The 26679-nt window shown below is 52.7% G+C and overlaps 1 protein-coding gene and 1 long non-coding RNA gene across 2 annotated transcripts in view; both read right to left on the bottom strand.

The window, feature by feature from the left end:
* The window catches only part of MSN (moesin), a 58928-nt gene extending 47365 nt beyond the window's left edge, over positions 1-11563 (bottom strand). Inside the window, exon 1 of the mRNA XM_087972018.1 lies at positions 11402-11563. Coding sequence (XP_087828144.1) covers positions 11402-11413 — 12 coding nt within the window. The 5' untranslated portion in view covers positions 11414-11563. The remainder of the gene's footprint in view (positions 1-11401) is intronic.
* An 8289-nt stretch (positions 11564-19852) lies between these two features.
* Positions 19853-21762, bottom strand: LOC148129742 (uncharacterized). The gene is made up of 2 exons (XR_015750682.1): positions 21114-21762; positions 19853-20201 (listed from the first exon to the last, which is right to left on the bottom strand). It is a non-coding gene; the product is annotated as an uncharacterized LOC148129742 (long non-coding RNA).
* Between the last annotated feature and the right edge of the window lie 4917 nt (positions 21763-26679).

Genomic DNA, 26679 nt, shown 5'->3' with positions numbered 1-26679 from the left:
TCGCGGGACGCTGCCGGGCGCAGATCCGCGGCCGCTTCCTTTGGGCAGCAGCCGCGTCGGCGGCGAGGCTTTGCTCGGGGCGCGGCTGCAGAGGAAGCCTGGCCGGGGGCGGCCGGGCGGGGGGAGGGAAAGGTGGGGAGGGGGCTCCACCAGGGACACCGACGGTCCCTTTGCGGGATTCATCCCGGCGGATTCCGGCTGGCCGAGTTCTCGGCGCGAACAAGGAACGGCTGCCTCAGAAAGAGCCAAATCCGCCGCTGGGGTGGTTGTTCCCGGTTGGAATGAGCGCTTCGCTTGCCAGCTCCATGGACCCCCGATTCCTTCCCCACCATCTGAATGAAAGGCCCAGCCCGCCAATGTCAGACCTCAGCCAGCCTCGGGTGCAAAAAACCAACCCAGGCGCTCGCGGCATGGAAAGGAGCCATTCGGCAAACGGAGCCCCCGGGCAGGAGCCTTAGGGAGCAACTCCAACGTAGATTGAGGACTGCTCCCCCCACCAAACACCCCTATCCGACATCATTGCCCAGATATCTGAGGATGACTGGTTGTTTTTTAAGTGAGTTGATATCCAAATAAGTATAGGCACAAAATGGAGCAAACACTTTCAGCTCCAAATACTGAATCAAGCAGCTGAACCAGCCTGCTAGGAAGAGGCAAGCCCCTCCCTGGGCAGGAGGACCCCACCCACCTACCCCCTCTGCCCTGGCAGCCACAGCCCCTGGATTGAAGCCCCTCCCCCTTCCTTACCATGCGTCACAGCTGCCATCTTGACTTTTTTGACCCCGCCCCGCCCAAGAGCCCTGGTGGCACCTTAGCCTGGTCTGCACAAGGAATTTGGAGGGCAGCCTTGTGAACTACCTCAGGAGGTCGAGAGCAAGGCTTCGCTGGAAAAAAACTGAACTTCAACTTTAAAAAAAAAAAAGGATTTGAAAGCTGCTCAGATATGAGAGTTAAAGACAGTTTTGCTACTCTCAGCAATTTGGAAATAGGAGCCGATGGGCCCACCCAGTCGAGTTCCCAAGCGTGTTGGCAGCCTCCCCCATCCTGCCAGTTCAAGCCATTCCATGCTTAAGACTTTTGCTGCTTTTCATCATCACTCTCCAACTTCCTAGTCCGTCTTATCTGGTGCCAGGTAGAAAAATTCCCTGCCTCTTCCTGACCAGCTCTTGTTCCACCAAATAAAAGCATTCACTATTGAAATTCCTTTCAAAGCAGGAGGGGGGGGAGCAAACCCCATCGGGGAGGGGGATGTTGCACCTACTCAGTGACCAGGTGACCCAGCAGCAACACCACCTAGATGTTGCTAATGGAGGTGGGTGGGTTCCTGTGGTCTCCTGGGCTTCTCTCACTTCCTTCCATCCATCCTCTCAAGAGCAGATCTCAGAGGAGGGGAACACTCCCCCCACACAAACACACAGAGGACCCTTTCTCAGAGATACGAAGGCTCTCTGGCCTTCAGGAGTTTTGGGGGAGAGGGCTACTTTCTGGAAACACCTGGAGGAAAGTCCACTCAGTTTATCGCCTCAGGTGGTCACTAACATGAAGAGGAACTCTGCAAGGCCAGTGACTAAAACCGGCTTCACGGGCATTAAAACAATGCCAGCCGTTTGCTTACGGCACGTAGTTCGGACTGACTCCTCTTTTATTGGCTTTTGTGTTTCTGCCATGGATTTCAGGTCCTGTGTGACCATTCTACAAGCATAACTTGAGGGAGTAAATAAGGTGGCTGCAGTACAGACAGACCCTTCACAATGGGCTCCCATCCCTAGAACCTTCAGCCCGCCCCGGGGGGGGGGAAAAGTGCCTTTGCACAAAGACACACAACCCACTTTTCCAGCTGGCAAGTGAGACAACCTGGTGCAACTGGTGAACGTCCTTCGGCTGCATTTTGCATTCTCTTCCTCCCCAATTCTCTGGAAGCTGTAAAAGCACCCAAGGACCAAGGCAGGCAGCCAGCAGCACCTGGCAAAGGAGAGGCCTCTAAGCCAGCATTTATTAACAGGCTGTAAACAAAGAGGGTTGCGCCAAGATATTTAGGAGGCGTTTTGATCTGCCATTTTTAATAGATTGGTTAATACTTTATATACTGCGTTCTCTGTTTAAATTGTTTTGTCCTTCCGAGAGCAAGCACTTATTTGAAGGGTGGGCCTCTTCCATTTTTTTTTCCTGTCCCTTTTTTGTGACCTGTTCCCTAAAACTCACCATCCCAATTTGCAGAATTTGGGATGGAAAGACCCCAAAAAGCCCATTGGTCTTAAACTAAGCAATTGTATTTAATTAGCCAAAACAAAATCCTGCAGATACCCCACAAAAGAGGGGGGGGGAAATCAGTCCTGCCCTCACAATCTCCCGGCCTCCCCCCAGCCCTTCAGGTGCATGTGCCGCTTGGGCAGTTCCCTGCTCTCCCCTCCCCACCTGACCTTGGAGGGCAGTCTTGGCCTTGCTACCCCCTCCAGCTGAGCCCCCCGTGTTACTTTGGCCGCCATTGCTAATCATGAATTTGAGAGGGGGGGGGGGCATGCAAATTGAAGAAATAAACCATCAGAGCTTTTCAACACAGATAAACAAGGGCTCTTAACGGTTAGTTTCAGTCCAATTTTATTCAAAGGTCAACTTCAGGGAACTGGTGAATATTTAAGTTCTGGATTTTCTCCATAGTTTTGTACCTAGCGATTTGGTTCAATGGGACAAATCTGTGGCCCATGTGGGGACTGAGCCCAGAGCAGATCTCTGGCGAGGTTGTGCCCAGGCCAGTGCCCAGGCGTCCCAGTGGGGCTCCCATCCCTTTGGCTGCAGGTTAACTCATGAGGGTCGAGGAAGATAAATGCCCCCCCCCCAAGGCAGACTAATTCAAAGCCCAAGTCTTCTTCAGATTTATTCAGTTATTCCGATATTGAAACTAAGGGTCCTTTCTTAGCCTCTGACCAACCTGCCTCAAGGCTGGATTCCAAAGAACAGAAAAGGAAGCTAAACTTCATTTAAATATACTGTAAGTAAATTAAGCAATAAGCCAGTTAAAAGCCAGTTTAGTGTAGTGATTAAGGCACAAGGCTTAGGAGTCAGGAGAGGGTAACTTCTAGCCCCATATTTACCACAAAGCCAGTTGGGTGATCTTGGGCCAGTCCCTTTTGTCTCAGCCCTGGAAAGCAAGCAATGGCAAACTACTTTTGAAAAATCTTGCCCAAAAAATCTGCAAGGACTTGTCCAGGCAGTCTCTGAGTTCAGGCACAACCGAACGGAAGTAAATTTGATCACTTTCCATTTATTTAGCAATTTCCCCTTCTTATGGTGAAAATGGCACGACTGCAGCAGTTTCTGGAGGGATCTCCAAACCCATTTGGGGAGGGGGGAGGCTGCGTTTTATGCCACTGGTGGGTATTGTATGATTCAGAGATCTTCACCACGCCAAGGGAGCCATGTTAAGTAATAAACACAAAGAGCCGAAATCCTTTTTAATAAAAACCAAGCCGCTCTTGGTGCTAAAATAAAAAGAGGAAACACACTTGCCACATTGTGGGCAACATCCTGCAAGGGAAGGATATTGGTGAGGTGGCGGCGTGAGAATTCAAGAGGCCTAGCAAGCAAGGAAGCTCTAACTCCCTTCATGAAAAATCAGAAACCGAGAAAGTTCTTCCTTCCCTGCGCAAATCGTTTGTTTAAAAAAATGAACAGGGAAGAGAAGAAGATGGAAAGGACGCCTGTTGAGGTCCTCCAAAGTGGGATTTAATTATAGCACAGTCACCTTTGGAGAAGTTCCTTGCGTCCTTTTCAGTCTCCTTTTCCTTGTTTTTTTTTTTCCTTGATAATCACAGTAACACAACAGAATGCTTAGTAAATTAGCAGAGGAAGCATAAAAAAGAGCAGGTCTTTAGTAAAAATGTAATGAACTGGCACAAATAAAAGGAACGTTTTGTTTCTGGCAGCGGCTAGTAAAATGCTTCCAAGATATGAAATAGTAGAATATGAAAGGCAGCAGACAGAACAGTTCATATATTCCTTTTTGCCATAATCACTCAGTTTTTTTCCCTTAAAAGGGAAGATGATCTTCCCAACCCACTTTATAACCACAACCACTGAGCACATTTCAAAAGGCAAAGTCAATTCCTAAGCATTTCTGACATTGCAAGGTATAGAACACTCTTCCAAAGCCTTAAAAGTGAGCCATCCGGAATATTTTTTTTTTCACTTTCTTGAGCAGAAGCTGGACTTCTCCAAGAGCCTCTTTTCTCCTCCCCCACCCCCATTCTGCTAGCAAACGAGGTGGCCTGTGTCGCTTTCAAGGAAGAGTCCGACACTGAATGGAGCCCAGACAACAAGCAGTGAGCAGCACCAACCTACAGCATCTGTGTGGGCATGGCATGATTGTGATTCCATTCATGGCTGGCAGCTTTCTTGGCTACTTTTCATGCATCAATGTACTGGAGCAGCCCAAACTGCAATTCAACAAAGGCATGGATAACTGTTGCCAAGTTCTGTCCATGTGCTCCCCAGCTTTCATCTGAAAACTGTCATAGGGCACTTCTAGGAAGCCCCCCCCCCCCCCCGAATACTTCCAGAGAAGTTGCGTTTCTCGACTGAATTCCAGCCCTTAGCCACTTTTCCTTACAGAAATTTGAATTCCTGGCTTGTCTGGCTTTAATTTCAGCTTGTTCACCCTCGTCCCATATACTACTGAACTGAAGCAACATCTGAGGCCAATTTGCTTGGGGTTAATGACAAGAAGCAATAAAACTACCATTATTGAAATGCTGATGAAAACTCACAGCAAAGCTCCAGCTGATTTCTTTTGCATTGCTGGCAAATATGGGAGCAAGATGGACCCCACAGGGCACTCCAGGCTAACAGCCATGCTGTCAAGCAAGGAAACCAGCCCCTTCCACTCTCCGGCACGTAATAAGCCATCAACTGCTGCCGGGGCCTTCAGAGTAACATATCTATGCTCCAATCTTCCTGGCATAAAAGTCCAGTGACTTAGTCTCACATCCTGACCAAAAGCAGGGCTGAAATGGACTAGATAACTCTAGATGTAACTAGGATATATTTCTCAGGAAGTCTTCACCATCTTGATCTCTGTGGTCAAGAATGAAATATTTGCGCTGGTCAATAATTCCAGGAGTCGTGCAATTCCAGCCATCAAACCTTGATATGAAGGACTCTTTTATTTTACTGGGCCAATTCAGGGTTTATAACTTATGGTCTTATAACTTGGCTCTTTTAAACAATAAGGAACAAAGCCTACTTCTATTTTTTTTTTTTAAAGAATTATCCTAACCTAAAAAGAACAACTAACCTTAATGTTTATGAAAGTATCCAACATACAAATATACAGAGATGTAAATCAGGCACGAGTATCCTCAATGGCTATGGAGATTCTCAGTCATCCAGGTTATGACTGTCCCAAAGATGCTTTTTCAAAAGGCAATTGGACTTTTGAAGATGCTTCTCATCCAAGAAAGTTCTTCAATTCTGAAGAAGCTTTTTGGATGAGAAGTAAAATGTCTTCAAGGAAAAACGAAGCCCACTTGCCTTTTGAAATAGCACCAATTGGGACAAGTATCCTCCATGCCTCTGGAGGGAATGCCTGGCCTGAGGAAAGTGTCAATAAATGGATTTCAGGCCTGGCTGCTTTCTTTAGCCATCCTCTAGGAGTTGGAAAGCACTAAGTGCGACTGTCTACAAAGCTGTACAGGAACACCACACTTCTGCTCTGCTCAGAAGCCAACTCTCGGATTGGGATGGTCTATTTTGAGGTCAGGAGAAGAAATGGTCTCAAAGACTTAATTCTGAAGGTTGTTCACAAATGTTCAAGGCACCAAAAGTTTTAGGAAAGATAGTTTACCTGTTCAACCCCCAAGGCCCTGGTTTTGATTTCTAATGAGGCAAAATGAAGATATTGTATCGCAAGACTGCTTCACTCTTATAAGTTATTTGACTATTACAGAAATCAAACAAACATACCGAATGCAAACCAGAGGTACAGAAATAGCCTGACAAGAAGTAATCAAAGTACTGGCATAATAAATAGTTTAATTCCATTTTCTATCAAATTAGTTTTATTTCTGATGACAGCTTCATTTTGGCCCTGCCCACTTTCTAGATTATGTTGGGCAAACAGACCTGGGCTGCAAAAGTCCAAGCAACCATGAGAAGCAACACAGGGATACAAGAAACGGGGGAGCTTTAACAGCCACCGAGGGCTCATTTCTGCGGCTTTGCAGGGCAGGAATGTGTCTGTCCCCCCCACAAGCATTGGAAAGAAGTTGCACATTCCTGCTGTAATCTCCCAGAAGATAAGGACCCTGAGTCACCAAGGCCTTCAGATTGCTCCAGTAAGCGAGTAAGGAATCGCGCGAATACCCTAAGGCCGGGGGGCGGGGGGGGGGAGCCTCTGGATGGCCCTCAGACCTATAAACCCTTCCCACAGCAAGATTTTAATGAGACAAAAAGAGGGATCACAAATTGATTCAAATTAATTTGAATAAACCACATTCAGGTTTTCTCTTGGAGCAGAACCCCTTTGTGCCAGTCACACACACCCCTCAGCCCAGCCCACTTCACAGGGTTGTTGCAGAGAAACTAGGAGAAAGAAGGAGTGAGTATTAGGTTTCCTGCCTTGGGTTATTTATAAACATAATAAAGGTGGGATTAAAAAATAAAAAAAAAACCCTAAGACTTAATTGAATAACATAAAAAATAAATAACACCCAAGTACAGATTTCTGGCTGGGAAAAGGGGCCCATCTCAGACCATGGGGGTAATTCTGGCACACTTAAAACAAGACATACTTTTCACTGAAGACATACTTTTGCCTTAACAAGGCTAAATGTGCATTCTTAGTTTGTCATTTACAGCAGAGGCCTCCAACCTTGGCAACTTTAAGACCTGTGGACTTCAACTCCCAGAATTCCTCAGCCAGCTTTGCTGGCTGAGGAATTCTGGGAGTTGAAGTCCACAGGTCTTAAAGTTGCCAAGGTTGGAGACCTCTGATTTACAGTACTTTCAAGCACAAAGACACTGTTTCTCAATCTTGGCAACTTTAAGACTTCAACTCCCAGAATCCCTCAGGCAACATGGCTGCCTGGCCAGCTGGGGAATTCCGAGAGCTGAAAAAACCCACACTTCTTCAAGTTGTCAAAGTTGACAAACTCTGCACTAACAGAGCCCAGGAATTCTGCCTTTGTTTACATTTTTTACTAATTTTTAATATTTAATATTAATTTTTTTAATCATCAGATCGGACAAAATAGTTTCTATCCAATAGTTTCTAACTGACCCAGGCGCTGTGGGAATCTGAGGAAATCGGCCCCCAGGAATTCACCTGGCAACCAGCACACGTTTCCTCAGGTCATAAGTGGTGGCCAGAAGGCACCACGGCTGCGGATGAGCCCTGCCCAAAGGACTCCAGCTAGGAATTTGGCTAGGGAGGCTGGATGCAGGGACAGCCTCCTGGATTTGTTCCCCAGATCCACCTTCAAGCTATGGAATCACAGCCGCAGGTGGCTGCCAATGCACCCAAGGCCTGAAAATGCAGATGGGCTGCTGGTGGCCCCAGGCCTGGGGGGAGGGGCAGAAGGGAGGCGGCCTCTGAAGGGAACAGGAAGAGAAGGGAGGGGGTGGTTACGACATCCCAGGGAAGGCCTGCAAACCCCACAGTGGTGCTAGCCTGCCGGGTCAGAAAAAGCCCCCTAGGAACAAAAGCAGCCTTTTGGCTTCTTTCTTTCTTTCTAAAAATGGCAGGGCTTTAAAAAAAAAAAAAATGAAGGAAAGCAAAGCTGCAGCTCCATCTCATTTCAAAGGTTATACCACTCAAGTATCAAATACCCCATCTCTCTTTAAAGAAGCCATTGTACAACCCAAGAAGGAAGAAGTTAAAGAGAATCGAACTGATCTCTCGCCAGCAGTTGGGGGTGGGGTGGAATCCACTCACAATACCCTTAGTATTTTAAGGAAGCTATGCGTTGCATTTCCCCCACCCCCCCCCCCATCTACGCCACTTTGAAAAATGCTCTCCTGTTGTGAGCTAATGAAAGGCGCCTCCGATTTTGCTCCTTAAAAGTTTTCGGCTAGAAAATAAACCAGGATCGTCCCTTGGAATCTTTTCCGCTAAAATCTTCCTGTTTTTCTCCCCCAAAAGGAAGTCAAGTACAGACTTGACACTCTCAGCACTGAGCACACCTCACCTCCCTTAGCCAAGGAAGCCGTCCCAGTCAAGCTCAGACAAGGGCCCGCAGCAGCTCCAAACTCATTCGCCAGCTCCAAACTAACATGTTCTCGGCACAGCGAAGACCTGAAAGGAGCCCAGCTCAAAACTTTCCTTCCAAAGCCAGAAGTCAGAAAGATGTAGCTCATTACAGCTTATGTCAGCTGTGTATATTTCTGTGATCACAGGGAAAATTCTGAAATTCCATTTTGAAAGACACAAGGAAGAATAAAAGATACGGAAGAAGCTCTCCAAAGCCATTGGCCCTGGTCCAAGATAAGGCAGCAAAACCAGACCAACCACAAATGCGATTAGCAAACCGGGGAGCTCCATCAGTCCCCCAAAACAAGATGCCTCCAGTCTCCAGAGGCATTAGCCGCGTGCTGCTCCCCCTGCTGTGAACCCCACAACTGTAGCTGTGAGCTCTGGTTTGCTCCTGGCTTGGCATCAACAGGTTCTCCTGCAGGGCTGGATCTCTCTGCACCATTTGACTTATTTTTAACTTAAAAGAATATTACAAAAACAACACAAGTTAATAAGCCAGCCTCCAAGGGCATTCTTCAAAAATAAACCTGGCTGCATTTGGGAGGGTGCCAACCAATCCCATGCAAAGATGCAGGTAAGGCAGGTGAGCGAGAGCATCCCAGAAGGGGTGGCAGAGCATCTGTCAGGCACTGCTGCCGTCTGCTGCTAAAGGACCAGTTTGTAAACAGCTGCGCCCACATAGCAGCCCTTCTTATGAGCAGCCACAGTGAACCAGTGACATTGGTCAAAAGTGCAAAGCTCTCTAGCCACAAGTTACCTTGCCCCGTAACTAGCGCTTGGGTCCCTGGGACTGGCACCCCAGTCCCTCAGGTGCCCTGGCCTCCACCTTTCCACAGGGATCCAACTATCGTTCTTGTCAAGGTCAAGAGTCCCAGGTGCTCGTATCTTGCCATGGTGTGTCAGAAGGAAAAGAGGGGCAAAGACACATGGACTAGGAGCGGCCAGATAAGAGGACACAACCTGTGGCTGGGTGGGGCAAGAGGAACCTCTTCAAGACCACAGGCTGCAGCATTGTACTTTCAAATTCTGTTTATGTAGCTGTACCATAAAGCAGAATTAATCTTATTGGTCATATTCCCTGTCTGGTCCATCTGGAAAGGCTGACGCCTCCGGACAAAACCCGCTGTGGTTCGAGGGAATTGCTTAAGTTTCAGACTTGGGGGGGGGTCCACGATACTGGACTGCAGATCCCTTAGACCGGACCAGGGCCTTGTACAGCCCCAGGGCCACATCTGGCCCGGTCTAGGCTGTCCCGGTCTGGCCCATGTGAGATCACTTGGAAATTAGAAACCAAATGGAAATAGTACCATGCACGCAATGCAACTAGGTTGCTCCCGCCCCCCGCAACTATTTTTCCATTTACACATGTCCTGCGTGCGTGTGTGCGTGCCTACACACCTCCAGTTCTATTGGTTCAGCCCTCCACAACAGCCCCAGTTTGTCATGTTGGCTCCTTGGGAAAATTGCCCCTCCCCCTTAAGAGCAGCCATTGCTGCTACTGAGAGTAGGTGCAGCTTTGGCTTCTCTGCAACAGAGGAGGGACTTGCTCAGCTTTCTGGATTCCCAAAGAAGCTGAGGCTGCGAGAAGCCAGAGGCCGGCTGGCCGGAGGCTCTTCCACCAGGGTCCTTTTGCACCAGGAGACAGGGAACCCTGCACACAGGCCTGGCAGGAAGAAGGCCCGCCACCTCCAGGCCAAGGGGGCTCAGAGGGCAACCGCTGGGCGAGGCCTCTGGCTGAAATCCTGCAGGGCTCAGGCTCTGCCCCAAGGAGACGACCGGCCTTTCCCCACCCAGGCAACGCTTCTGGGAGAAAGGCAGGCATGAGCGACTGAAATGCAGCCAAAGCCACAGACCAGGCTGGCCAGACACTATGGCGGGCGGGTCCTGCTGGCTGGGGGATTCTGGGGGTTGAAGTCCCTACAGCTTGAAGTTGCCAAGGTTGAGAAACGCTGCGGCGCAGGCAACGGAAGCCCCATCTAGGGAATGGGAAGCTGTTCTTCCTTCATAAAAAACCACGCCGCCTCAAACGGGCCCTCCCAGCTGAGGCAGCGCCGGCCACCCGCCGCTGGATCCCAGCCCTGAGCAACAGCGGCAGGCCCGGACTGGCCATTGGCGCCCGAAACGAACCTGGGCTCTTACTCGACGGGCGGGAGGCAGCGGGTCGAGCCTGCAGAAGCGCCCCCTTTGCTGCCTTTCCTGCGTGGACGCCTCTGGGCCTCACGTGGGCAAATGGCCACGCGGGGGAAATTCTGCCCTTGCTCCAACTCTCGCCCGCAGCTGCCGCCCCTCCGCCTGAAGGGCGGGAAAGCTTCGGCGGGGCCCGGCCGGCCTCTGCCTTCCTCCGCCTCTCAACAGCCGCGGCATCCTCCTGCCAGCCGCAGCGCAACCGGCGATGCTCCGCGGGGCCTTCCCCCCGCGGCCGCCTGCCCGCCGGAGGATGGAGGCCGGCCAGGCGCGGGGTCCGGAGAGGCTGGGCTTGCCTCGCCCTTTCCAGCCGGCGGGAGTGAGGCCCGCTTTCTCTCAGGCGCGGCACCAGCATCCGGCCCGCCCGCTGCCCCCGAGGAGGAGGAGGAGGAAAGCGGGCCTGCGCAAAGCTGCCGAGCCCACCGCACCTCCTTGGGCTCCTTCCCGCCCGACGGTAGCCCGGTGCTCCGACCCGGTTGCCACGGCCGGCCCTGAGGTCAGCGGGCGACTCCCGCCCATCGCCGCCTGGGTCCCGGCTTCCTCGCCGCCGGGCCTCCCGCGGGAGTTTCCGCCGCGCCGAGCGCTCTCCTCGGGCGGGGCCCGCCCGGCGCAGTGGCCGAGGCTGCCGGTAGCGCCACCAGAGACGGTCCCGGCTCGCTCCGAGGCCGAGGGGCTCAGCACCTCCCCAGCGGCCGTGGGCGGAAGCGGCGAGCGCGTGGGCGGAGGGCCGGCGCGCTGGCCTGGGCCCCTTCCCGCGAACGACGGCCCCATTCACCGGCGGGGCGAGACCTCCGGCCCCCACCCAGATGCCCGGTGCAAGGAAGGTCCGCGTTAGGAGTGGAGACCCCTCGGCGCTGCCTCCCCGGGAGACGCCCTTCCGCTCCGCGCACTCGGGCAGCCGCGATGCGACGCCGCCGCAGGAGAAGGGGCGCCTCCGGCCCGCGGCCTCCCCTGCCCTCCCCTCCCCCGTACCGTTTTCGGCATGGTGCCGGCGGGCTGGGCGTCCTGGGGCTGCGGGCGTCTCGGCTGGGAGCTGTGCTGGGCGGCGGGAGTGACTCGTCGGCAGGCTAAGAGCCTCGGCCAAGCGCACCGCCTTTATTCGGGGCCGGCACTCTGCAGCCCCCGCCCCGACGCTCCTGCCGCTCTCCCGCCCTTCCCGGGCGGGTCTCGCGCCCTCCCGCCCTGGGGCTTCCCGGCTCGGCGCCCCGTGCGAAGGCCGTCCGGTGCGTGGCCTAGGAGGCGGGCGGGGGAGCAAGCCGGGCGGGGGCTCGGCGGGCGCTCCCAGCATCGCTCCCGGCCCGAAAAGGAAACGCCGCTCGGGAGCATCTGGTGCGGCACCGGCGGGCTCGGCGCTGCGATGGAGGCGCGTCGCTTTCGCTCTGTCGCTCTTCCCCCTCCCGGCGGGCGGCGAAGGCTCTTGGGCCTCTGGAGAGCGACCCGAATGTCCAGGGCCCCCCAGGCCGCCTGCCAGACGTGGGCTGCCCGGGGCGCTGAGTGCGGCCCCGCGTCCTCGCCCCAGCCCCAGGTCAGCGCGCCCAACACGGGACACCGACCGGGAGGCTTCCGAGCGGGGCTTCCCTTGCAGCTGTTGCCCGACGACCCTTGGGAACGTTTCTGCGTCGGGTCGCTGCTGCCATTCCTCTTGGCTCGGCCACGGCCCCTGTATTGTGTGAAGGCAGAAAGATTCCTCCCATGCTGTTCTCCTGCCCAGGAAGCTTGCTTGCAGGTTGCACCCATGATCCTGACGACGTGCTCCCTTTTCTCCATACACACCAACAATCAAGGTGACTCCCAACAACCGAGTAATCCATCCGGCTGGTGCAGAACGGCTGGTGGGCGCCTGCCACCGTCCTGAATCCTGGACTGTTGGGCCAAGGGAGCCTCCTTGGCAGCCCCTCCGTTGTCCGAGGCAGGGGAGAAGACCCCTCAGGCGGTGCCCAGCAGCTGCTGAGTCTTGGGCGGGCATCTTCCTCAATGGCTGGACACTGAGTTGTCCCTGCATTCCCTCAGTCAGCCTAGTCTAAACTAATGTAGCTTCACACAAGTGCAAATCTATCTGCTCAAGCATTTTGCACAAATCCAGCCTAACAGTTTCACCCAACATTCCCATTTATTTCTGAAAGGAAAAGGGATATTTTCCAAAAACATTCCTGGACCATAGTTCATATTATAGAGAATCCTTCCATACAACCTCCCTAGATTTTTTTTATTGAGGCTTTTTTCTCCTCCTGAAACAAAGTATCCGTGGATGATTTGCCACAATGTTTCTCAAGGTGCTGTGCAGAACACACTGGGCAGCAAGTGTCCAGGCACCTAGGAGGACTTCAGTTCCCAGAATTCCCCAGCCAGCCTTGCTGGGAACTGCTTTGACTATAGAGTTCTATCCTGCCTTTATTACCGTTTTTATTACTCAAAGCGAACATATTTCCTCCTCCTGTTTTCCCCACAACCACAGTCCTGTAAGGTGAGTTTGTCTCAGCGAGAGAGAGGCCCAAAGTCACCCAGCCTGCTTTCATGCTTCATAGGCAGGACTAGAACTCCCAATTGCCTGGTTTCTAGGTCAGCTCTAATAGGCAACCATTCTGACAATGCGCTCTGACACCCAGTTGCTCTCCCTCATTTTAAAGCAGGTGGGTGTCTCCATACTCTGAATTCCAAATCGAAATTATTTGTTGCGCTATTTGATTTTTCATTTTTACTTTTTATCCATTTAACTACTTATTCATATAAGAGCCATGGTGGTGCAGTGATTCGAATGCAGTATTGCAGGCTGACTTTGCCCACTGTCAGGAGTTTGATCCTGAGGGGCTCCAGGTTGACTCAGTCGTCCATCTTTCTGAGGTCAGTAAAATGAGGACCCGGATTATTTAGGGCAAAAGGCTGACTCTGTAAACTGCCCAGGGCTGTAAAGGACTATAGCACAGTATATCAATCTAAGTGCTACGGTTATAAGCCTCTCTTGATACAGGATTTCTCAAAGGTGTTTGATTGTCAGCATAATATATGAATGCTTCATAAATAAATCTACTGACATATAAAGTGAGATAAGCATTTCATAAGCCATGTGCACAGGATTTTCTTTCATTCTTTCTTGCCTTTTTTATTTTTACTTAAGGTGGCAAACTTATTCAACACCTCTTCATCCTCTTCTTTTCCCCACAACATCCCTGTGAGGTGGGTTGGGCTGAGAGAGGGTAACTGGCCCAAAGGCACCCAGCCAGCTTTCACGCGTAACTCCTCAGGCTCTTGTTATCCTTTTGGTTTTTGGTGAATTTATCTTTCATAACACTTTCTGCCAGGTCTCACTGATCAGCCCGTGTTTTCCTAATGCTGGGCCATTCTGAGAAGAACTTTTTTTTCAAGCTTTCTCAAAAAGAGCCTGAGAACAAGTTTGAAAGGAAGTTATTCAGTTCACGTTGCACTTCTAAAAACACAGGACTGGGTCCTTTCTGGGGGGGGGGGGGGCTGTTTTCCGCTTTATGGCCTCTTCATTTCAACATCCCTTCTAAGCATTGCCCTGCTTTTAAAACAAGGTCACTGAGGGTGGGAGTGAGAGAGAACCGGAGGGTCGCCCAGCAGGGTGGGCTCAGGGGCACAGCAGTGCCAGGCCTCTCTCTGCAGGACCTTCCCCCCCCCCCCTCCTCCCTGCCTCGCCAGCAGTCGGGTCAAGCGCTTGGAGTCAGGAAGGCGTGGCAGCTGCAGGGCTCCTTGCAGGCAAGGGATACCAGCCCTTTGGCCCCTTCTGGAGAGCTTCCCCTTCCACGCTGCCCATCAGGCTGGCTGGCCCCCAGGCCATCCCCTGCCACCACTTGTGCACACACTAGGGAGCGGAACAGCTGGGTTCAAGACACACCGTGGGAGGGGGAGGCTAAAGCCCAAGGCAGCACATTTCAGCTTCCGGTGGGAGGTGACCGTGCCCGTCTGCCTCTGTCCCTGGAAAAAGCCCGGCCTGGTTCAGCAGGTGGAGGGCCCAGCAGCCATGAGAAGGGACCCCCTCTCTGAATGGCTGGTCTGAAAGGGGCTGCACTCTGTACAGGGTCTTCCCTTGGGTGGGTCCAGCCCTGTGTAAACGATGCCAACATCCAGCTTGTAGCCACGCTCGGCAGCTGCCCGAGGAAGAGTTCTGACAAAAGCTTGCATGGTCTTCCTCTCAGCGATGCTAGATTAGCCATGGCAGCTGTGCCCCAGAATAGCTGAACATTGGAAGAACATTGGTGGCCGATCCCCCTTATGTCCACTATCTGTAACATCCAAATGCCCAACAAAAGCCTTCCTTAGGCTGAGCTCTGTTGGCCAAACTCTTATTGCATCTTGAGAGTTCAGCAGACGTCTCTCCAAAGGGGACTCGGGGCTGCAGACAGGAGATCTTTGCTAAAGAAGGCTGCCAGCTGGGAGGGAGGGAGGGAGGGAGGGAAGGAAACATCTGTAATGCAAAGTTCTGCAAAAGATGGTTTCCGGAGTCCACAGGTAATTAAAAAGGCCCAGCAAAAATAAAACTGGGCTTTTGTCTTGCAGTGGTCAGTTTGGGAGGATTCAACGTGGCCTCACAGAAGATCCTTGGTTCTTCTTTCCATCCAAAACTTGCCTCAATTCATTTCATCAAAATCTATTTTTAAAAAAACTAAAAATAACCTGGGTGTTGCCAGCTGCTGTTCAGCCACCACAAGCTTTGTGAAAGCCTGAGAGTGCCAGACTCCGTTCCCAAGGTCTAGAAGGTTGCCAGTTCCTCCCTTTTCGGCGAAGATGAAGATGGAGGAATGGGGAAAGGGGTGGATTGGATCCAAGCGGTCCCCGGCTCAACCCTGCAGCCCGCTGACCCAGGTCCTCTGTATTCCAGCCAGCCTCGGGGGAGGGGGGGGTTGTGAAGATAGCCAGGGGGAGTCGATGCTTCCCAGAAGGAAGACGAAGGACCCAAATGGACCTCACTCCTTTATTCTGCCTAAGGGACGCTCCGTTCGGCTCCAGCAACGCTTCCAGTGCTGCTCGTTGAGATGGGTTGGGAGTGAGAACACAGCCTCAGACCAAGTGGGATCTCTAGGAGGTGCAGCCCCAACAGAGCACTATTCATGCCCAGCTGGTCACCTCTCAGCTGGGCTACCGCAGGGCCCTCTACTTGGGGCTGCCGTTGAAGACTACGCAGAAGCTTAAACTGGTCAAGAGTGGCGTATCACGGACATCTTGTAGGCCCACGTGACAGCTCTGCTTTGCAAGCTGTGCTGGTTGTCAGTTTGCTTCCAGATACGATTCCTGTCAGCCTTCAAGAATCTTTCGTCTGCTTGTCTTTCCGGCTGCCATAGTAACGGCGGGAGGGAGGATAAATTGGGCTTGGGGGGGGGAGAGAGTGCTGGAGGCTTGAGTTGGTGAAATGTAAAACTTGGGAAAACTTTCTTGTTTATGCTCACTTGCTTACTGCTGCCGCTTACTGGATCTTATCTATCCAGGCCAAGGTCAGTGGCCGGATGTCTGAAACACCACCTGAAGATGCCCCACATGACGTCATGCACATCTCAGATTGGGTGTCCAGTTTGAACTGTTGTGGGTGGGAACGTTGCCATAACTTTGTATATGTGATTTTCTCGCCTCAGATCTCGAATTCTTTTGATGCTGCCACTTTTGATTTCCACTAAAAGTCCTTTTCTCTAGAACAGGGGTGGGCAAACTACGGCCCGCGGGCCACATCCGGCCCGTTGGTCTGTCCAATCCGGCCCGCCCCTGAAAAAAAATCGCTGGGCATGGCGTATTGCCCTGTGCCGCATGGCCCCCAAAGCTGCAAAACAGTGCAGAGCGCTCTCGGGGTAGGAAAGAAAAGAACTTTGCAAAGGCCTCGGCTGGGAGTTCGAAATCACCTTCGAGTGCGACCTCTCCGAAGGTGAGTCCCGCCGATCCCCCTTTTTCCGGGGCTTCCAGGCTGGTTTGCAGGCTGGAGCGTCTTCCTGCCGAGGAGGGAAGGGTTCCGCCTGGTGGGCGGGTGGGCTGCTTGGAGGAGGCGACACGGCGGTGCTCCGGCAGCAGCAACAGGCAGTTCCGCCCGGGCTCCGCTCAGGTGTCCGGCTGGGGCTGTCAGGAGTTGCTATCGCCGGCGCAGCTCAGCGCGCTCCAGTCCGCGTTGCCTTGGGAAGGAAAAGGCAAAACCAGGAGCCACTGAGCCTGAGCCTCCGGTGCCGCTGCTCCCATTGCAAAGCACCGCCGCGGCTCTTCCTTTTTGCCTTTCCCTTCCCCAGGCAACGCGGGACTGGAGCCTCGCCGGTGGTAGCAACTCCTGACTCAAGGGGCCTCTGAGGGGAGGGGAAGGAGGAGAAGAGGGGGAAGGGGGACAATTCCCAAAAAATCTTGTGCTGACCCGGCCCGTCTGTCAAATTTTAAAAGTCAATGCGGCCCCGAGCCAAAAAGTTTGCCCACCCCTGCTCTAGAACAATGGAGTCTAAGGTTTTCTTTCTTGGAGTTTGAATGGAGCCTCACCTGACATTTCTGATACGGGTGGTGGCGTTCCCTAGAAAGCCCCACACAGCACAGGGCCTGGTTCGTTTGGCGCCCACCTGTCTCCCCTAAGAGCTCCGGCTGATCGGATGGGGCAGGGATGGCAACGCTCTGAGTTTCTTCGGCTAAGCAACAGAAGCGGCTCTCCCAGCCCCTGCCGCCTGGAATAAGGCTGCCTCCCCCCCCACACACACACCCACACAACACACACACCCTGCTGGTCTTCTGAAGGGACTTGGCTCTTCGCCATGCTTGTCCCCCTCCGGTTGGTTATCTCTGCCCTCTTTTTTAAATTTCATGCTATTTCCTTGTTTTAAATACTTTTAACCGTTTGTTAAAAATTGGCCAGATTAATTGGGAATCACGGAGTATACAATTTGAGCGGGTTGTTGTTGTAGTGGAGGAAGGGGAGCCCGCCTGACAACATCCAAGGACTGCAGCAGTTGCTGAGTTGATCTTCTCCTCCCCTCCCCCCACCCACCCACCATCCCACACACCCTTGGCCTGACTTTCAAACTTTGCAATATTACAGAGCCTCGAGAGAATAAAGAGAACGGCTCCCACGAATCAAACAAAACCACCAGAAAGTAACTTGACTGAAGCGAATCTTCCGGCTTCTGCTCTGCCTTTGGACTCCTCTTTGCTGCCTTCTCGTGAGCCCAGGCAAACTCCCTCAGGAGTTCCTCGCTCTGCGTTGCTGCCCAAACCCCGCCAGGTCTGCCCAGGCAAAGTGAGAAGCCAATTCCACCCCCACCCTCCACCCGGGGCTCCTTTGCCTGACCCAGCCTGAGCTGCCTCTGGCTTGTGCCTTGCTGGAGCCCAGCCCACAGTGGAGCAGCCTTCTCAGGCCACCGTGGGGAGAAGCGGCGGCTGAGGCGGCACTTGGAGGGGGAGCAGGAAAGCCTTTTATTATGGGACCAAACTGGGATTCAATCTTTTCTAGTACTGGTTCTGTGGGCGTGGCTTGGTGGGCGTGGCAGGGGAAGGAGACTGTAAAATCTCCAATCAGAGGCAGGACTGGCCGGTTCTCCAAACAACTCAAAATTTCCACTACCGGTTCTCCAGAACTGGTCAGAACCCGCTGAATCCCACCTCTGCACCAAAGAGAGGAGAAACGGATCCCCAGAATCCGAACCCTTGGCCGCCGCTGCTGGCCTCTCTTTAGCCTCTTGGTGGGGATCATTTTCCTGCCATTTGCAGAAACAAGCCACCTGAGGGTGATTAATCCGCATTTTTTTAAATACTGAACCCATCAGGAAGAGAAGCTGCGTAGACAAGCTGCCTTTCCTATTTGCTCTTGTGAGATAACAAAGGTTGTGCTCTGACCCAGATAGTTATTTCCTCTTCAGTTGCAGCAGGTGCCCAGGAGACAAGCAATCCTCCTTTATAGCTAACCTTTCTTGCCGATGCTCAAACTGAGCAGGTTTGTGGGTGGAGGGGGGGGAAGAGAGATGGAGGGGCTCTAAAACTTGACCAACAAACCAATCCCTTGTGAGTCAAACCCTGGAGACCCCTCCCCTTCATTGTCACTTGGGTTCACCTGGCAGATTGAGAGCACAGCCCTGGAGTATATTTGAGGACAACGGTCCTAATAACGTTTCTACAAAGCTCATTATTGTCCTGGCGTCTCCTTTTGTGTTCTCCTTCTTTTGTATTCATCCTGGCATGGATGCACGGATTAGTGGCAGCACCATTCGTGCAAATAACTGGAGGGGAGCTCCCCCCCCCTACCTCAAGGTAGTACTCCTGCAACCTTCCTTCAGAAAATGCCTCTCAGAGCTGGCTCAGATTCTTATCCGCATCTTGGGTTTGATCTTCGGAACTCATCGTGTTTTTTCAGTAGTTACTGGAATTTTTAAACTTTTCTGGGCTACTGCATATTATTGTGATGACAATGTCATGTTTTTAAATTGTCCGAGAGGATCCAGGATCTGCTGGCTCAAGACTGAGGTGATTCTGGTGGGAGAGAGAGACAGGAGGAAATCAAAATGACCTCGAAGGGATGCAGGATGGAGCTCCAAGAAATCCAACTACTTTCATTATTGGTTGAAGTAAGTTGAGGGAGAGAAGATGGGATTGAAGCTGAGGGCAAATCCTGGGAACAGGAAGTGGTTGAGATAAAACAGAGTCCTCGCTACTAAAAAGACAAGGAAAATGAAGCTCCTGTGAGGAATGACACACACACACACACCCGCCCCGGGTCTTCTGATCCGTCACCCTGCAAAATCTCAAGGTGCTTCCTGGTTAGATGCCCACCAGGCTATTGTCTGCCAGCTCTCCTTCCACCCTCTTCAAGTGGCCGACAGGAGCTGATGAAATTGCTTGTGATCTGCAGCTGGCGAAGGCAAAGGGAAGGAAAAGCTGCTGGGCCAGAGATTCCCCGGCTAGGCCAAAGCTGAAGGCTGCTCGGGAGGAGTCCTGGCCCAGCTCTCCTGGGCTTGGTGGCACCATCTGGCCACCATCCAGTTCCCGCCACGGAGTGAAGGATGTCGGAGACATGGGCTGAAGATAGGAGCTTGCGTGGTGGGGTGAAAAGAAGCCCAGACGGTGGTCCTCCTGCCCGGGGGTGTGTGTGTGTGTGACGGGCTTTTGTGCCACTTGCATGAGGACGTTAATTGTGGCTGCCCTCCTGTGAATGACCCCGCTGGAAATCAAGTCCCCTGAGCAGGATTTTAAGTGGGAGCCAGGAGCCCCGTGTGACTGTGGGGCACCGGAACAAACGAGTCCAACCCAGACCGTCCAAGAACAGGGGGTCTCAAGGCACCTGGGATGACACCCCCGGCCAGCCCCAGCCGAGCTTTCAAACGGTTGGCTTCCTTGGACATTGAGTTATCACATCTACCCCATTGCACTTCTGGGGCTCCATATTATGGTGATTTTATTATGGGTTTTACCTAAATATATTATCTCCATTGTTGCGTCCTCATATTATATGCAAGTTGTATATATTTCTATGCTGATGCTTTATTTAAACTAAATGTACATTTCAGTGATTGTATGACCTCTGTAAATGCCGTAGGCTAAACAAACAAGCAAGCAAGCAGGGATGCCCACAGAGGGGGCCAAGCTGCCAGGCAGGACCACTGCTAGAAAGCCCACCTCTTTGTCAGATGCATATGACCCAATGGCTCAGCAGGTGCACTGCCATCCTAAGCCCTGCTCCCTTTCCTGGTTACAAGACCCAAGACGAGGCTGAGAGGATTTGATTGGGCAGAGCTTCTTCAGAAGAATTCTTCTCCAGGTTGTCTCCCACTTTCTACTAGCTCGTGACAAGTCATCTAAGTTTGGGCGAGTCCTGGAAGAGTCAGAAAAGCCAAGATGATGGCCCTGTGGCTGTGGCTGCCCTCATGCCTCCTCCCTGCCCCACCCCTGAAGACCCCATGCTTGGCCAGTCTTCCCTGCTTCCTAGGGGAGGCCACTCAGTCACAATTGCAACCTGGAGAACGGACTCTAGTCTCGCTCCTTGGGCCCCAGGGATCAAAGCCTTGCAGAGGTAGGTCAGCCTAAGATTAGGCGTCTGGGTGTGCTTTTCCATTTTCTCTTTTTATTCTTATTTGGCTGCAGTTACAGTAGATCAACAGAGCGGAGGGAGCCCGTGATCCTTTGTTTGCTGACTCTTATTTATTTTCTCAAGATTAGACCGCAGTCTAATGTAGCAAAGGGTCATTCTCTGCCTTCTGGTAGATAAAAAAACAACAACACCCAGATGTTTGCCAGGAGTCTGGAGAGGGATTTTATCCAGTGGCCGCCACTAGCAAATAGCGGGAACTGAGATTCGATTACTCCAGCCGGAAAGCTTGTTAGAAAATGTGCCTCCGAGCACAAGCAGAGTGCTGAGAGAATGCTGGGTAATAACTAAGTCGCAGAAGAGCCCACGGAATGAAGGGGGGATGCTAAGAAGAGCGCCTGAGATGCAGAGGGTCAGCTCAGCTCGGGGTCCATGGGTGCTGACAGGAAAGGCAACACGACAGCCCGCTTTTTCGACTTCCCTCCCTAAGCTCTATGGCAGGGGTGTCAACCTTGGTAACGTTAAGCCTGGAGGACTTCAACTCCCAGAATTCCCCAGCCAGCAAAGCTGGCTGGGAATTCTGGGAGTTGAAGTCCTCCAGGCTTAACGTTACCAAGGTTGGACACCCTGCTCTATGGCCTCCCAAGATACACAAAGAAGGAACACCACTCAGACCCATAGTCAGCTCCATAGGCTCACCTCTACAGAATCTTGCCAAATTTGTCCCCAAGCAACTCCAGCCCTACACAGAACCCATCACCTCACACGTGCAAAAAAACTCTTTCCACTTCATAGAAACAATAAAGAAACAAAACCTACAACCAGGCGACCTACTCGTGAGCTTCAATGTCACATCCCTTGGCGGGGCCAAGGGATGCGAGTCGAAGCTCCGGCTGCCTTCGGGTGTCAAACTGGCGGCGTCACGTTGCGCCGTTTCTCCCGTTCGCGCAGCTGGGTGGTCGTGGCTTGCGCCCCCCGCCCTCCCCGCATTGGAAGACTTTGCTCGGGTCTCGGACAAGCCCTCCTGGCCGCCCAGCCCGCGGCCTGCCTGGGCCAGGAGCCCCGCCGGAGGCCAGCGAGCGGAGCTGCTGCTGCTGCTGCTGCTGCTTTCGCCCGGCTGAGTTGGTGCCCGGCCTGCCCCTTTTCCAGCCGGGCCTCCGCCTCCTCCAAGCGCAGCCTCGGCGAGCGAGGGAGACGCCCCGGAGGCCCCCTGCGCTCTCCGGAGGAAGCCCCCACCCGGGTCTCGGAGGGCGCCTCTCAGTCCCCGCTCCTGCCGCCCCAGAGGGGCTTTTCGTCGGAGGAGAAGCCGAAGTTTTCGGGGGAAGCGAGAAAGCCCGGCCGCCTTTTGGAGGAGCCCCGTTGCCGCAAGGGGGGCAAGGCGGGGGTCCCGGGAGGAGCCTGGGGGCAAACGCGCCAGGATTTCCTGCCATTGTCGCCCCAAATGCGCCGTGACGTCATGGCCGCCGCGGGGCCCCACCCCGTGAGGGGCCGCTGGCCAGCCTTATATGGGCCGGACCGAAGGCGGCGGCGGCGGCAGAGGAGGAGGAGGCGGCGAAGGGCCCCGGCAGCCTCCGGGTCGGCGGCCGCCCGAAGGTTGAGGGGCGGCGGCTGAATCCCCCCCCGCCCGGGAAAGGGCTTCGGCTGGGCGGTCCGCGGCCACCCGGGATGCCGGCTCCCGCAAAGGCGCTCCTCTTCTGGACCCGCTTCCGGAGGGCTCCGGAGCTCTTCCTCCCCGGCGCGGCCCGAAGCTCGCTTGGAGCCCCTCGGCAGCCCCGTTTTTCCTGGGCGGGGGGGCGGCGGCGGCGGCATCGCGGTGGGGTTTCTGGGGAGGCCAGTTTGGGCACTTGCTTTGGCCCAGGACCTTCGGGGCCCGCAGAGAGGAGGCTGAAGGCAGGGCCGCGGCTGGAGGGGCAGCTCGAACCCCCCTGGAGGCCTGCAAAACCAGCCTCGTCTGAGGAGGGCGGTGGGGCTTCAGGTGCAGGGGGGTTTCCTTCCATCAGTGGGGTAGCCACCCATCCCGGCAAATAGCCCTGGGCAGCGCAGGCCCTAAAATAGTACCAAATGTCTGTCTGTCTGTCTGTCTGTCTGTCTGTCTATCTATCTATCTATCTATCTATCTATCTATCTATCTATCTATCTATCTATCTATCTATCTATCTATCTATCTATCTATCTATCTATCTGTCTGTCATATCTATCATCTATCTATCATCTATCTCATCTATCTATCATCTATTCATCTAACTGTCATCTATCATCTATATCATCTATCCATCCATCTATCTATCATGTATCTATCTACCTACCTACCTAACTACCTATCATCTATCCATCTATCTATCATCTATCTATCATCTGTCTGTCTGTCTATCTATCTATCATCTATCATCTATCATCTCTATCATTATCATCTATCTCATCTATTCATCTAACATCTATCATCTATATCATCTATCTATCCATCTAACTATCATGTATCTATCTATCTACCTACCTATCTGTCTATCATCTATCCATCTATCATCTATCTATCTATCATCTTATCTATCATCTATCATCACTATCTATCATTATCATCTATCTCATCTATCTATTCATCTATTATCTATCTATCTATCTATCCATCCATCCATCCATCCATCCATCCATCCATCCATCCATCCATCCATCTATCTATCATCTATCTATCCATCTATCTATCATCTATCCATCTATCATCTGTCTGTCTATCTTATCATCTATCTATCTCTAAGTTCCTGCAGGCGGATGCTCCTCTGGTGGAGGGAGGGACGGGTGTTGGCGGTGGGAAGGGGCTGGAGTATCCTTTGGGGGTGAGAGCGGTGCTGGAGGGCAATTCCACCGGAAAGTATACCAGGCAGGTCTCAACTGAAGCGCCAGGCTAAGACAAACCCATTCCTCATGATGAGATGACAGGAGAACAAGGAGCGCAGCAGTTGCTGTGAGTTAAAAACTTGGAGGAAGACCTGCAGAACTACTCTGCAAAGAACTCCAGTTCTCTGGACAGCGTCTTCAGCATGTCGGATAGGATGCCCAATGAGGGGTGAAAAGGCAGCCAGCGGCTGAGGCAGCCGGGGCAGAAACAAAGGCCTCCTGCGTTGCACAGGGATGGGATGTCCGAGGAACGAGTCAAGGTATCCTCAAATGTGAGGTGATCAGGTGGGAACTACGCTGATTGCGCAATGGCCTTTTCCAGCCTGAGGACTTCACTGCCTATTATTCAGGACAGGATACCAGGAAAGCAAATGGAGGGGCATATATGGGAAGCAATCAACTTCCTAGAGCAGGGGAAAGCTGCTCAACTGTCAGTGACCATCATAATTCGTGCCAAGCCCATCAACATCACAGTTGTCCAAGTCTATGCCCCAACCATGGCTGCAACCCAGCCTGAGATAGAAGCCTTTTACGCCAAGAGGCTCTGAAACAAAAGAGATGGTTTGCATCCTGGGTGACTTCAGTGGAAACGGGCATCTTCTGGACTAGGTGAAAGCAACGATGCAGGTGAACGTTTGGTCCAATTTTGCCAAGAAAACAGATTTAGGATCATGAATACATGGTTTTAACAGCACAAGGACCGTTTGTACACTTGGACCTCACCAAATGGACTTCGCTGTTATTAGATTGACTATGTCCTGTGCAGGCATCGATGGACCAGCTCCGTCTTGCTGTTAAAGACATATCCAAGTGCTGATTGTGGTTTAGATCATGAATTGTTGGGCAAGATTAAAAGTCAAATTATGCACTATCAAAAGGCAGGGCCTCCAAAGAAGTTTGGTGTCACCAAAATCCATATTACGTATGCAAAAAATAGGTTTGAACTACCGGCCACTTCTGAGAAGACATTTGATGAACTCTGGCAGGAAATTCAATCAATCATTATTGGAATTGCAAAAAACAGGAAAGAAACTTCCTCCGGAATGACCTGCCTTCAGCCCCCAGGCCCCAAGTCGGGTGGCTCCTCCTGGGCTTTGGCAAATTTATTGCCTCCTCATTTAGTCAGGGCCCTTGACAGCATTTCTCCCATCTATCAGGAGAAGGAGAAGGCGATCCATGCCTGATACTTGAAGAAGTGAGAAAGATTGAAGATCTTTCATACTGAATGAACTCCATACGCATGACAAGTAAGCCATGAATCTTCTAGCTCCGAAGGGGCTCTTGAGGCCATTGAGCCTCACCCTTCCCAATGCAGGTCATCCAAGTGAAGCCCCCAAGATGGATGACCCAGTGGAGGTATCCCCACCCCCAGGGAGATGGTTTCTCCTGGCTGACAGCTCTATGGTTGGAAGAGTCCTTCAGATTGACTGGAGGCCTAAGAAGTTATCAGTGTTGTCCAGTGAAATGGCGCATCTGTCACCAAAAGATTGCCAGAAGGTGGAGACGCCATTGGCCACTCGGACCTCTGCTGGCACCTTGTCCACCACACCAGGCAGCCACTTTGCAGGTGTGTCTGGGCCACAGCTAGTGAGAGTCTGGCAGCTTCCAGCTGGAAGAGGAGAAGCCCATGAGTGGCTTCTCTGCCTGAGCCTCTCTTTAAATGGGTTCCCCCAAACTTCAGTGGAGATTCTCAGCCATGCAGGTCATAACCGATACACACTTGTCTCGTCAACCCATCAGGACAGGATCCAGCCATCACCTGCCTTTGAAGGACAAAGGTCCCCTCTTGAAGGCAGCAGAGTCCACAGGTGGCTGCTTTGAAAGGGACCAAAGCGTGCACATGGGTGCTAGAATGGAACAGCCCTCCCACCACAGAGTGGGAGGAATACATCACACCCATCGCCTGTCCAGAACGCAGCCATTTCGGATGCCAAGAAGATTCCACACTTGATGCAGGTGACCGGAGGGCACAAGTGGCCTCAATGAGAGCACCAACAACCAGAGGACTGCAAAGAAGAAACAGGCCTTCCGTTTCCCACAGCCCATCCCTCCTTCCATCTACTCTCCATCAGAACTGATGAAGCTGCTTGGATGAAAAGCAAAACATCTTCTTCCTCAAGGGGGGAAAAAACCCAGGCCAGCCCAGTTACCTTTTTGAAAAAGCACCTTTGAGTCTCCCCCAGTTGTGGCAGGCAGGAGTAACGGAGGAGGAGGCAGACTGTAGAATGCAGGGTGCGGATACTGACCCAGGAGGAGGGAGAGCCAAGGGGCACCTCAGGCCAGGCTCCTATGCCAGGCTCTGCAAGGGAAAGGCCCACCCCCATGCATCGATCAGCCTTCTCTGGCGAACTGAGCAAGGACATCCGGACAGAAGGGATCTGTAACCACGAGGGGCAAAGGCAGCTCTCCCACCCACAAGAATAAGGGAGGGGCCCCTTGCCCATCCTGCTAGAGCTTGGGAGCCAAAATGAAAGCCTAGGAGAGAAGCTGTTGCCGTTCCTAAGGTTGCATCCCCACAACCGTCCTTCAGCTCTTCCACTGCCCTACGATCTTGCTGTGGGAGAAGAGGAGGAGCTGCCCATGGTGGCTGGCCCACCCAGCCAGGACCCAAAACCCAGCCGTTCTCCCTGGTGCGGAGGGCCCGGGACAGTCCGGGATGGATGCAACTTTGGCAGAGGCGAAAGGATGGGATGGCAGCAGAGCCTTGGGGACACCGAGCCGCACTTTCGTCCCCTGGGGGCCACCTCCCGCTCCAGAGCCTCAAGGCAGGGATGGAGGCTGCCAGAGGGTTCTGCATGAACGTCCCCAACCAAAGTGACCAGACAGTCAGTCGGGGCTTCTTCCTTCCACGGTCCAGCCGGTCCAGAAGCAGCCCACAGAAAGGCCCGGCTGCTCCCCATTGCCCAACCCCACGGCCACCATGCAGAGGGCAGGCAGCTCTGCTCCTCGGAGGAATGCCTGTGGAAACAGGTCATAATAGCCAGGAAAAACCAGGCTTGGCAGTCTTCAAGCTGCAAAGAAACCGTCAAGGAGCCTTCAGTTCAACAGAGATCTACAGATATTCTATTCGTTTTTTAGCTCCTGTGAGGATGCTGGGCTGTGACATTGGAATTACCAACACCTTTTGTAAATGTACCATTAATGTGTTGAGCAAAGAATATGGAGATAACTGGGCCCTCTAATATCATTATCTCCAGAAGGAAAAAGGGGGTCTCTGATCCACAGACCTCTTTTCTTGCGGCCTCCTGATATTCAACTAATCCTTGGGATCCATTCTGCACCCCCAGCTGCATTTTTAATAGAATACTAACAAAGTAACCGAGTCGGAAGGGACCTTAGAGGTCTTCTAATCTAACCCCCTGCTTAAACAGGA

This window comes from Notechis scutatus, chromosome 10 (assembly GCF_049901735.1).
Source record: "Notechis scutatus isolate UNSWTSFEM ecotype Mainland chromosome 10, rNotScu1.2, whole genome shotgun sequence".
NCBI classification, from domain to species: domain Eukaryota; kingdom Metazoa; phylum Chordata; class Lepidosauria; order Squamata; family Elapidae; genus Notechis; species Notechis scutatus.
Note: the sequence above shows the minus strand (reverse complement) of the source record. Positions and strands in the feature narration are given on the sequence as shown.